General features: G+C 36.9%; 1 protein-coding gene across 2 annotated transcripts in view; it reads left to right on the top strand.

The window, feature by feature from the left end:
* LOC143885110 (FAD-linked oxidases family protein) overlaps nucleotides 1-12,367 on the top strand; it is a 61,755-nt gene that overhangs the window by 29,484 nt on the left and 19,904 nt on the right. The window contains exons 10-14 of one of the 2 annotated variants that reach the window (XM_077389103.1): nucleotides 495-591; nucleotides 2,735-2,809; nucleotides 3,610-3,718; nucleotides 5,250-5,359; nucleotides 9,829-9,891. In XM_077389103.1, the coding sequence (XP_077245218.1) occupies nucleotides 495-591; nucleotides 2,735-2,809; nucleotides 3,610-3,718; nucleotides 5,250-5,359; nucleotides 9,829-9,891 (454 nt within the window). Of the gene's footprint in view, nucleotides 1-494; nucleotides 592-2,734; nucleotides 2,810-3,609; nucleotides 3,719-4,217; nucleotides 4,505-5,249; nucleotides 5,360-9,828; nucleotides 9,892-12,367 lie in introns of those variants that run through there. The other variant, XM_077389104.1, reaches the window with a different exon arrangement.

Genomic DNA, 12,367 nt, shown 5'->3' with positions numbered 1-12,367 from the left:
GGGGGAAGAGAAGGATCTTATGGAGAGTAGTGCTACTGGCCATGTTATGGGTTATTTGGAAGAAGTTGACAAAATGGGAGAAGTTAACAAAATTATCATCTTATTCAGTGACCAAAATGGGCTTAACCTGTGCATCTGGGCTGTTTTTACCCAACGTTTTATGTTTCCATTCCGTGCAACATTGGTTTTACGTCCTCCAAACTGGTGCAACTCTTTCGTGCGTCCTTTCAATAATTGGAGTGCTTGCTTACATGTTTTACTTTTCACTATTTTCTTTAAATGGTGGATATTGGTCATGATAATATCAATTTCTTGTATGATTGAATGCTGTCTTGTCTAGGTAGTCAAGCCATGATGACAGGGTTTTGTCTTTATGCTTGTATTGTTTCAAATGCCTTTTTGTTTCACAACATATGTTAACTATTTAAATAAAAGGGATATCCCTCTTCAAGTGAGCCATATTTGGCTGACCTTTTATATTTCCTATACATTAGATATGATTTGACCCGGTTGATGATTGGAAGTGAGGGCACCTTGGGTGTGATAACAGAAGTTACGCTAAAGCTTCAGAAAATTCCCCAGTACTCAGTGGTACTCTTTTTTATCCTTCCTAAACTCTGTTACTCTATTTGATGTATATGTTTGTCTATGAATTGATATTTTTTTATTTATCTTTACATTTTCAACTATTTATTGTAAAAATCAATAGGATTAAATAGTTTGTTTTAGTTATATTCTGGCGTCTTTTTATATTGTTTTCTTGAGTAGCTTGTTTACTGATTTTGTCTAATTATTTTAGGAGGTATGAATCATGAGGTCAATGTTTCCTCATGGACCCGTGTGGCACTTTGGCGGGCATTGTGATATGACTCAACCTACATGCACACTGTAGGGCTCCTATGCATGAATGGATGCAAACACTCTTGCATAATATCAAAGAAATATTAAGGAGTAGGAGACTAGAACGGAAATCAATTGTGACCAAGCTGAACACAATTTGTCATTAACTAAAGGAGAGTTTGAATGACCTATCTGATGGAGAATACTTGAATATATAGAAAATGGATAAAGTACCTTTGTACATTCAAATATATATATATATATATATATATATATATATATATATATATATATATATATATATATATATATATTCTAGCAGCCCTGTCAAGCTAATAGATTTACTTGAAATGTACATAGCTTTGAAACCAAAACCCAGGGTGAGTTTCTTGGGACAACCCTGTGTAAAAGGTGGTCGAAATTCATCATTAGCATTATTTTTGTCATTACACTTATTTGTGTATATGACAATATATTTTGTTCTCACCCCCATTTTTGGGGTCATTCAAAGCATTCATTTGAAAGGCCCTTACATATATGGTGTGTACCAAAAATCAGGTCCATAGGATCATCCTAACCCTTCCATTTGTGGAGGGCAAAATGGGCAGATACTGTTTCTCCACAAATCTGCCCATTTTCCCACAAATGGAAGGGTTAGGATGATCCCAACCACCTGATTTTTTGTGTACAGCTTATCTATGTAAGGGACTTTTAAATGAATGCTTTGGATCATCCCAAAAATGTGGGCCCAAACTGTTTCTGAGCTCGAGCTCAGATAAGCTTATTTGAGCTCGAGCTCAGAAACAGTTTTCTCACAGACACACACGCACGCACGTTATGAGAGGGAGAGGCACTCAACTCTCTCATCTCCTCCTCCTCTTCCATCTCTTGTCTTCTCTCTTTCTTTCACCCATGGAGGTTAGAATACCACTACATACCTAGTTTAGGGAGAAGGCGCTATCGAAAGAGATTACCACTGCATGGCATCACCAGGTCTCCTCCTCCTCCATCTCTTGTCTCTTGTCTCTTCTCTTTCTTTCACCCATGAAGGTTAGAATACCACTACATACCTAGTTAGGGAGAAGGCGCTATCAAAAGAGATTACCACTGCATAGCATCACCAGGTCACCTTGCAGATATCGCGAGTCGTTTGTGAAGGAAGGCTAGTTAGGACTCTTTCCAAGCTGGGCTGATGGGCAATTAGACTGCCTCTTTTTTTTTTTTTTTTCTCTTAAGAAGTTGTAAACTTCCCAAGGATTGTTTTTAGATCTTTTGCAATCATTTTATCTTTTCTTACTTGAGATTTTTTCCGGAGCATGTTCCATCTTAGATTAGTATCTTTCATGTACTTGCAGATAACTGTTGGTATTTATTGAATGTCTGGCAGCACCTGGATTACTACTGCACCACCAGCTTGCTGATGTATATATGTACAAAACTGTGCACATCTGCATATTTGTAAATATAATTGCTTCTATGATTTAATTTATCGTGGCACATCTGTAGTCTGTGTTATATATCAGTTATGGAATGTCTGGCAGCACTTGGATTACTATTACAACACCAGCTTGCTGATTTATATGTACACAACATTGGACATCGGCATTTTGTAAATATAATTGCTTTTATGTTTTAATTTATTGTGTAGAACAACTACAATGTGTATTGTGTATCATGATCATTGTGTGCTTCAGGTTCAATAGTAATCTACAAATGGTTTCTATCCTAGTTACATTTTAGTGATACTTGATGTACATCTTTCTTTAGTTGGACTATGTTTTTGCAAGTGATTAATCCTTGGTATGATGATTGATCATTAATTGCTTATTCCTGCTTATATGACAGTGCTCACTAATTTGTGATTTTTATTTCAATCAAATCAATAATATCGCAGGTTGCAATGTGCAATTTCCAAACAATTAAAGATGCAGCCGATGTTGCTATCGCTACAATGCTCTCCGGGATACAGGTAGAATCCACATTGTTAACTCTCTCTCTCTCTCTCTTGTCATTGTTTCATTCTGGTGAATGAGATTAAAAGTTCCATTCGGATCATGTAATGCATTTTGTTTTATCCTTGTATGAATTAGCTGAGGACTTGAAACTCCTGACTCCGTGACTGTTCTTCTTGGATCTTTAGCTTTGGTATTTTGATGTATGCTTTTCTTCTATTCGGTATTCATCACTCTTAAGAATCCATATTTTACTTCGAAGTGTTTGGCAGCGAGCAAGTCATGAGGTCCAATTTCTAGTGGAAAAGATTTGGTCAACTTCAAATGTTGAGAGAATCTGGGGGGTCAAACTCCCTTTGAGAATAGTAGACATCTTAACCATAGTTAGATTTTTTAGGCTATTATATCCACAAGTGAGCAATATCATTGCTGACAAGCTCTCTGAATATGGTCTTCCGTTTGCAAACTCTGATTTATGGAATTATATTTCAGTTATGTTTTATAAATTAATAATAGAAAATTTATCTGGTCTGCTTAATCAAGTTGGTGTATTCGAAAGGAAGCCTTGCCATCCTCAAAACATTTTCCCCTTTTATAACATAAAGTGCCAAACAGGATGAGGATAATGTAGCTGTGTTTCTTGTGACCATGATACATGCTAAGGGCTCTGTGGGTGGATGTTGTATATGGATACATGCTACATGCATAGACTGCTGATTATGTCTGTTGTGTTCTTTGTCAAGGGTAGAACTCTTGGATGAGGTTCAAATAAAGTTAGAAATGCTACATGCTGATTATGTCTCTTGTGTTCTTCTAGGTGTCAAGGGTAGAACTTTTGGATGAGGTTCAAATTAAAGCTATAAATATTGCGAATGGAAAGAATTTTCCTGAAGTTCCAACCTTGATGTTTGAATTTGTAGGCACAGGTAAACCACTCTTCATTTATGTCTCTCTTTTTATCTGTTTGTTGCCGACTAAGCATGTTTTAGGCATTAAATTTTTGGATTCTTATTGTTGAAGAGGTTATATTGGATAGGGCCCATTCACTTATATACTCTCTTATGCAAATTGTTTTAAGCCTTTCTAAGTGAATTATGTACTTTTGATAGGGCCCATCATTGGATGGCCCTTATGCACCTTTTGTCATTAATTTTTTTATTTGAGAGACTTGATTACTTTAGGGATTGTTCAACCAACACCTCATCTAAGCTGCAGCCGACAGTCCTTTCTCTCCTCCCTGCACTTGCGATCAGCACTCCTTTGCTAGTCTGCCTTTTTGGTTTCTTTCCGTGACAGACCAGCCACTCTAGCTGCTCTCTCTCTCTCTCTCTCTCTCTCTCTCTTTTCCTGCTTTATTTCAGCAAAGTACATCAGACCTGCCACACAATTCCCCTCCTCGCATTCACTTGCTGATTTTTCTTGCAGATCCTATCTTTGAACCATTTCCTTGCTGGTACAACTGCTATTACTGCAGTTTACCTTCCCTTAGAGATGTTGCTGCTGCTTTGCTGCTCTCTTTGCATCTTTACGATTTCCCCACCATTTTACCCATCACTGGTGGCAAGTACAGCTCCTTGAGGGACAGTGGCTGCTGTTATTACTCCAGTTCCTCTTGTGATCTCATTTTTCTTCTGGGTTCTAGGCCGAGGCACACACGATCAGGTGAGATCATTCCAGTTTTATCAGCTGCCTTATAGACTCTCGTACTTTCTGCCTTTTCCTTTTGACCAGCTCTCCACCCATCCATACTTTTTACTGTGATTACCCTACCCTAGTTTTTAGTTTCTTTGTGTCCTAGTGTTAATCATTTTGCATCTTTCAGCTTGTAGACAGATCATTATATCATTCTACCTCTTATTTATAGATATGATATTTTTGGTGTGAGCTAATTGTTGCAAATTTTACTTGGCTGAATTTATCTTATTAATGAATTAACTCTAAAGCTAAGAAACATGGCTAGAACCTAGTTGTGATTTGATTATTTCGTGGATGTTTAATCTGTTCATGGATTGTTAACGGTGATTTTACTGTACAATAGACACATACACTCTCCAAATTCGTGGTACTGCCTAACACATACTAGTTGCCAATAGGGCTTAGTGTACATTTGTATGTGCTGATAAGTTTGTTAAATTAGCAGAATCATTACATATTTCATTCATTTCTTTGCAGTTATTTTTTATTTTTTGCGAGTTTTGGAAGGCACATTGATACTACAATGATTCCACCATGAAATTTTTTCTTGAATGGAAATTTATGTAATTTCCTGCTTTCATAGCTTGGGAGTGTCGGAAGGCCTTGGCCAGATTGAATCTGCTACCTTTGCCATTAAACATATTGACACCGTTGTTTATTTCCATGATTGAAAGTATCTTTGCTTGCAAATGCTTGATAGATCATTATTTTTCTGTCTTAAAACTGATAGGTTTCCTCTCTTTTTAATGTCCAATTTGACAGAAGCTTATTCACGTGAACAGACATTGCTAGTTCAAAAGATCGTTTGTGAGCATAATGGCTCTGATTTTGTTTTTGTGGAAGATTTCGAGGCTAAAAAGGAACTATGGAGGGTAATGCGTTCAACCTGTTGAAAACATTATACTTTTGCCCCATTCTCCGCATCCATTTTTCTACATTATTACTTAATTATTTAAATATTGGCACGTCTACTGCTGTAGATTGGTATGGACATTAGTTTTTTTAAAATAGATTGGTATGGACACATATATTAATTTCTTTATGGCATTTTTACCCATTCATATGTTTATTCCTTTGTTGTACCGAAGGTAATTTTCTTTTCACCAGTCATTTATACTGTTTAACGGGGCAGTGTATGTGATGCACATGGAAAGAATGAGGGCAGAGCAGAGAAAATTATTTTCTAATAGTTTGAGATTTTAAACGAAAACTGATTTTATTTTTGAACTCGTGCGTTCCATGGCATCTGCTCCCAACCATCTCATCATGTGGATGGGCCAAAAAAGTCATGGGGGATACGACAATCATATCCATCCATGCCTGAAAATGAAGAAAAAAAAAATCTTCAATAGAAAATGAACATCAACATCCGGTCATGCCAATTGCGATTTTTTTATCTATGTCAAGAGTGTGTAGTCTTCTTGAGATAGGAAGATATGGAATGGTTTTGAAAAAGTGATTCTTGGTGTATTGGATGCTTACTTATTTCGGAAAAATTCTACACAACGAGGTTCAACATAGTCTTGATGTGTCTCATTTATTCCTTATGCTTACTCTTAATCTCAAGAATTGTTTAGCAAGGTTTTGAATTTCAGTTCCAGTTTTGGTCGCTGAATAATTGGAAACGTTTTAGTTTCAGTGGAAATCCTATAAAATCACAGAAACATATGGAAACATATGCAGCTGATAGAATTTTAAGATGAAACTTCATGAAATGCTAAATTTATCACAAATGCATACTTCTAACCATCGCATAAGCAAAGACAACCATCTTTAATGGTACAAAAACATCTAACATCTGGTGACATGCATTCTCGCAAATGCCTGATAATTATGTACATACCACATTTCACATGTAATTTATAAAAATATTTATACATAATACGTACACTATATTTTGCGTGCAATTCATAAAAATATAATTATGGAACACATGCTGATATAGTCTACCACTAATACAATTATGATTTTGGTTTCAGTATGCGTTTCACTTTCACCAACAGAACTAGTCACAAGCTCACAACTAGTCATCCATACCCAAGTCTCTTTCTCTCTACCTCCGAGAGAGGGAGGGAGGTGCGGAATAACACAGGGGAGAGAGAGAGAGAGAGAGAGAGAGAGAGAGAGAGAGAGAGAGAGAGAGAGAGAGAGAGAGAGCATTCTTTTATATTATTAGAGAGTCGACGAACACTTAGGTGTCAACTGGTGATACTACCAATAGGCAAGTTAAAGGGGCTAGAGTAAAATTGGGGGCGGGATATCAGTTCCCATTGTTTATTTTGGTTATTTTTTTCAAGTATTTATTTTCTTTTAGTTGCAATTTTTTTATTTAATGATAATTTAATTTCACATTGAAATGGATTTCTCCTTTCTGACTTAATTTTGAGGATAACAAGTTAATTGAATTATGATAACCATTACATTCAATTTAATTCCAGATCACGTTTACATGAATAAGTCATAATTGGAATTCAATCTGAGCGCCTTTGGAGCTTTCTTAATGATGTGGATTGATTGCAACAGAAGCACGAGTAGGAAACAGAGTATTGACTCAACCTTTGACTGCATTTTGCTAGGGGTGCAACTCGGGTCGGGTTGGGTCGGGTTGAGGCCAATCCGAACTTGACCCGAGGAACCATTTACTCAACCCAAACCCGACCCGACCTGTTTTCCAACACGATGAGGTTCAACCCGACCCGACCCGAGGAACCCTTTTTTCCAACCCGAACCCGACCCGACCCTGAGTTCAACCCGACCCAACCCGAGTTTTTAAGCTTACAAAAAAAAAAGACAAAAAATGCCAGGTTTCACTCGAGTCGGGTTGCCCAAGCCCTCAACCAGAACTTGACCCAAACTCAACCTGGGTTGGGAAAACTCCACCCGAACCTGAACCGACCCGACCCGAATTTTTTTTTCCCGGGTTGAACTAGTAGGGTTCGGGCTGAACCCGACCCGAGTTGCACCCCTAAATTTTGAAATTAATCTCAAGAACACAAATAAGAATGAGAAGACTAATTCACAACCAATGCGCAAGGTTCAGCTGAGAGTAAATTCCACTCTACAGATGAATCCAAGGATGCAGACATGGTTCTAAATTTTTCCGAAAATTTCCTGAAACGACCGAAATGTTTTTGTTCCATCCTCACCGAAACGAAATCTCAAGGAATTCCTTCCAAGTCATTATTTCTGTTGAAATTCCCAAAATTAGACCGAAATGGTCAGAACGACAATAAAATGGAAAGATGTTATGATTTGCATTTCATTTCATTTCATTTCATTAATGTAGAGAATGATATTTGGTAGGCAACATTATTGAACTGTACAACAAAGTAACCGTATCTTATGCACGGGATGTCAGATCGGCATGGGACCAATAATACTTCGTAACTCTGTGTTATTGACATAGAGTTCGGGTCCTTGGAGGGGAGATTGCTTATTTTACTTTATTATACTTAATTACATTGTACTTGTTTATTGACTTTATTGTTCCATACATGTGTGACAACGTATGTCACTAGGTGTTCGATGTGATCAAGGCATCATGGATGACTTTCTTGCTTATGTGACAGTTTCTAAGTATGCATTTGTCTTTATTCTACCATTTCCCAAAGTTTCATCTTAAAATTTCATCATTTGCATTTGTTTCCATACATTTTCATGACTTGACAGGATTTCCACTGAAACCGAAATTTAAAACCTTGGATGCAGGGTGAAATTAAAATGATAGGATCAAACTGAGAGCTACTTCTGTTGTAATGAAACTGAGAATTTCTTGGATTGGAGGCTACTCGCCTGTTTCAAATCTGAATTCTAGGACCTCTGTGCGACACTGTTAGTAATGAATTACAATGATGTTCATGAGTTGAATGAAGTTGAATTTGGTTGAGGAAGACTTAACAAGTGAACTTGTACCATTCAAAACAAAAAGTGAACTTGCAAAGTCTAACCAAGAACCCATTTAAATTCTGCAGTAATTTCTGAAATGTATCGTGAAATTTCACGTGTTCTTGGGAAAGTTCTCACATAAAACTTGAAGTTCTCATTGTGATTTCTTTAGATTTTGTTCTTCACATTATGCAGCAAGTAAAAAGTTTCAAAGAACTGAGGAAAAGTACTGAGAAAAAAAATAATCGCTGAAGCTATCCTTGCGCTTAACTTTTCTGCAGGTTTTGTTTGATTGCGTGCATCCATAGGGATTAGTCCCACCCTAACATGGGGTAGGGATTCCCTATGTCATCAGAAAAAAAAAAGAAATCTCCTGAGTTTTGAATTTCTTTTAGAGATTCCTATAGTGTGAGATCCAAATGACATTTAGGAATGGCAAGGCTCTTGAAAAGACTGAGAATCAAATGAAAGTTCTATATCTAATACTAACCAAGAGTTTCTTCTAACCTGCAGGATTTTCTCAATTAGACCAGATTTAAAAAAAAAAAAAAATGAATTCTTGGACAGATCTGAGGACAAGATCCTTAGATCCTGTAGATCTATATTGGAAGAAGTCTCAGGAGCAAATTATGGACCCAATCTCAGGAGAAAACAATGAAAGAATAGAGCACAAAGATTTAGTTGAACTGTGGAAGAAACAAGACTATTGATTGATCTTCCATACGAAGTGGATTACAAACAAGATAGTAAAGAGAAGGAGGCTCTTACTGTGAAGAAACCTTCCAATCTCTCTTCCTTGGAGAGAAAACTCTCATCCTTGAGCCTAAGTTCTACAAGCAAGAAACTCATCACTCTTTCAACAAAATTCTTTGTAAAGGGCAGCCCAGTGCACGAGGCTCCGCCATTGCGGGATCTGGGGAGGGCTAGATGTACGCAGCCTTACCCCTGCTTTGCAGAGAGGCTGTTTCCGTGACTCGAACCCGTGACCACCAGGTCACAATGGTGCAACCTTACCGTTGTGCCAAGGCTTGCTTTCTAACCAAATTCTTTGTAAAAACTAAAAATTACAGCAGCTGAATTATCTGGTTAGTGATTGCTCTGGGTAAAAGCTAACCATCAGACCATTATCTTATAATGAAATGCTTTGTAAATTCCTGAATGATCTTGTTGTTTCAATTATTCTATCATAACTGTATCTGAAGTTCTTTTATGATTTCTCAACCATACCACTCGGTTAGTGACTTGTTGTTCAAGACTGTTCTGTATGACTAAGTGTTCAATAGTCTTGCAACTTCACCATTGAGTGGGTTGGCCCTTTCTAATTATTGGTAAACTTTTAAGGTGTGCCAGTTGTCTGTAAAAAGACGTCCATGATAAGAAAATTGGTTTAAATTCATATGTGATTGTTTGTCTTTCTATTTGGGAAATCTAATTCAGAACATTTTCTGTAACTTAGATAAGGAAGGAAGCACTCTGGGCTTGCTTTGCAATGGAACCTAATTTTGAAGCAATGATTTCGGTCAGTTTCCTAATGGAACCTCTTTTTCAATACGAATTTATTTACAGACAAATTAGGATACAGCATATCCAGAGTGGATTCTAGAGCTCAAATCAACATGACCAAGACAAGAATGTGTTTTTTATCAACTTTCATTATCTTTTCCCATATGTTTTGGTTGGTGGAATATATTGCTATCTTTGTTTTTTCTTTCTTGATTAGGTAAATTAATAATACTCTGCTAGCAGGTTCTTAGAAACTAATTACAAAAAAAAACTAATTGTGGTCTGATCTCATTTTCTCCAGAATGTAAGAGGTTCTTTGAATGCTTGTAATTCGATTGCAAGTGTAAATAGATTTCGCATGAATTATATATTTACCCTCAAGTAGTATTACATTGTTTGGGTGACATCTTTTATTTCTGCAGAAATCTAGTTCCACTGTTTGGATGCCATCCTCATAATTTCGCTGAAAATTAATTGATCTTTGGATAATTTCATGAACGTAATCTAATATGAAAATGATTTGGCTAATACAATTGATATTCTATGTTAAGTTTAACTTTTTCAAATTTTGTATTACTTAATGGGCCCATGTATTGAAAATTACAGAGGGCTGCTAGGAATATAGAATCATGTTTCAATCACCAACACGATCCATAGATATGCGCTATGTACACAGGAGAATATGAACAGAAGCAAGCAAAATGTTGGTCAAAAGTAATTTAATGCCATGACAAAAATACCTTCATAAGTTTTCATGAGTGGAAAAGTCATCCTTGCTAGCTAGACAACACAAACACCGACCAAAGTATCGTTGCCTGGCTAATACGGTACTGGAGAAAAGTCATGTCGGCAAAAGCATGGCTGTCCACTATTGAAAAAGCAATCTAAAATCTACGCCTTAATTTTTTGTTGATATTTTGATGGCCGAAAACAGTCCTTTTGCCATTCAGGCTCTCTTTCGGTGATGTATTAGCCGGGTGGTGACACTAATGTTGGTGTTGGTATTGTTTGGTCGGCGTCGATGGCTATGGAAACAATAATATTGTTTTGAAAATAAACCCCTAAGGGATTTTTTGTCATTTTCCATGAGATAGGGGTATTTTTTGTTATTTCCATTGTTGTCTTGCTACAAGAGCATACTCCCATTTTCGAAGACTTTTCCAATATTAGATTTTAGGAAAGTTGGTGGTAGGTTTTTGGAAGCCCAATGGTTCCCATCTTTGGCATTTCCTTCTTGTTTTGATGATTCCAAACACAAGTGATTTTGAGTCACTAATGTGTTTGACTGGCTTTAGTTTTAGATCTCATTAGTGTGCATTTAAGGAAGCTTGGATTGAGGCCAAGAAACTCTAATTGGACCATATTTGGAGTGCCAAGGTCATTGGAGATCCAATGAGTATGGTGGACTTGAAGAGGAGAATTCAAGAGCAGATCAAGTGTGTTTGAGTCCATTTTAGAATACATATGATCCATCCTTAGATTAGGTTTATTGAGGCATAAATAAGTCACTAATAAGGTCCCAAATAATACAAAAGAATAAGGTAAAATCAATAGACCATAAGCCCAAAGAGTAAGCAATAGGCAAGTATCAAATTGGAACATACTTAGTTGACCACTAACCTTAATCCTAGGAAAATTAGTCCAATTTTTTTTTAAATATTTTTGAAAATATTTTTAATAGATAGATCTCGTTCTTCTAATGTCCGTAGAGCACAAGAACGTTGAAATCCGATAAGAAACGAAGGAGATATGAATTTACAAGTTAACAGCTAAAATTTGGAATCTAGGTATGGAATTCTGTGGGATCTCACGGAGCTCTGTGCACAGAAATCCGTGGGATCTCACTGAGCTCAGTGGAGGCTTCTGGACCAAAATAAAAATAAGCTAACGGCTAGCGCGGAACTCCGCGGGTAGCCTCTGTACTAGCCGTTGGGAGCCCTATAATGGGAAGTTTTGGTCTCCCTTGCCTATATAAAGGCCTCTAAGCTTCTTAAACTTAATTCTAACACTCCTAAGCCATCTTGGAACGTATTAAGAGTAACTTAAACTTGTTTATGCCTCTTTAATCTTAGATTATGGGTTTGGATCATAGGCTTTACTTTGTATTTCTTCTTAATCATATTGTAACCCTTTGAGAAGGGATTTTAGTTTTCTTCTTTCATCATTCAAGATTGTATTTCGATGAGTGTTGGTGGAGACGCATAGCCATCTCCGCAGAGCAAGTGTTGGAGATGCGGAGCTTTCTCCGGAAGTTGTAATTGGGTTGATTCCCTCCGTTAAGTGAATCCATTTTTAGTGAAGCCATCAAGAGTCTTGGTGGAGTGGAATAGGTCCTAGGCTTGGACCGAACCACTTAAACATCACGGTGCACTCTTTCTGTCTCTTTCTATCTCTTTTGTGTGTGCATTTGATTTTGACTTTGTTTTGTACTTAAGGGTTAGTTTTCCCATTTGTTTTTAATTCCGCACTATTTTGGGATTTTTTTTTTGAAA

Source organism: Tasmannia lanceolata, unplaced genomic scaffold (genome assembly GCF_043159265.1).
Source record: "Tasmannia lanceolata isolate RefF3 unplaced genomic scaffold, GAP_Taslan_0.1 ptg000008l, whole genome shotgun sequence".
Classification (NCBI taxonomy): Eukaryota; Viridiplantae; Streptophyta; class Magnoliopsida; order Canellales; family Winteraceae; genus Tasmannia; species Tasmannia lanceolata.
Note: the sequence above shows the minus strand (reverse complement) of the source record. Positions and strands in the feature narration are given on the sequence as shown.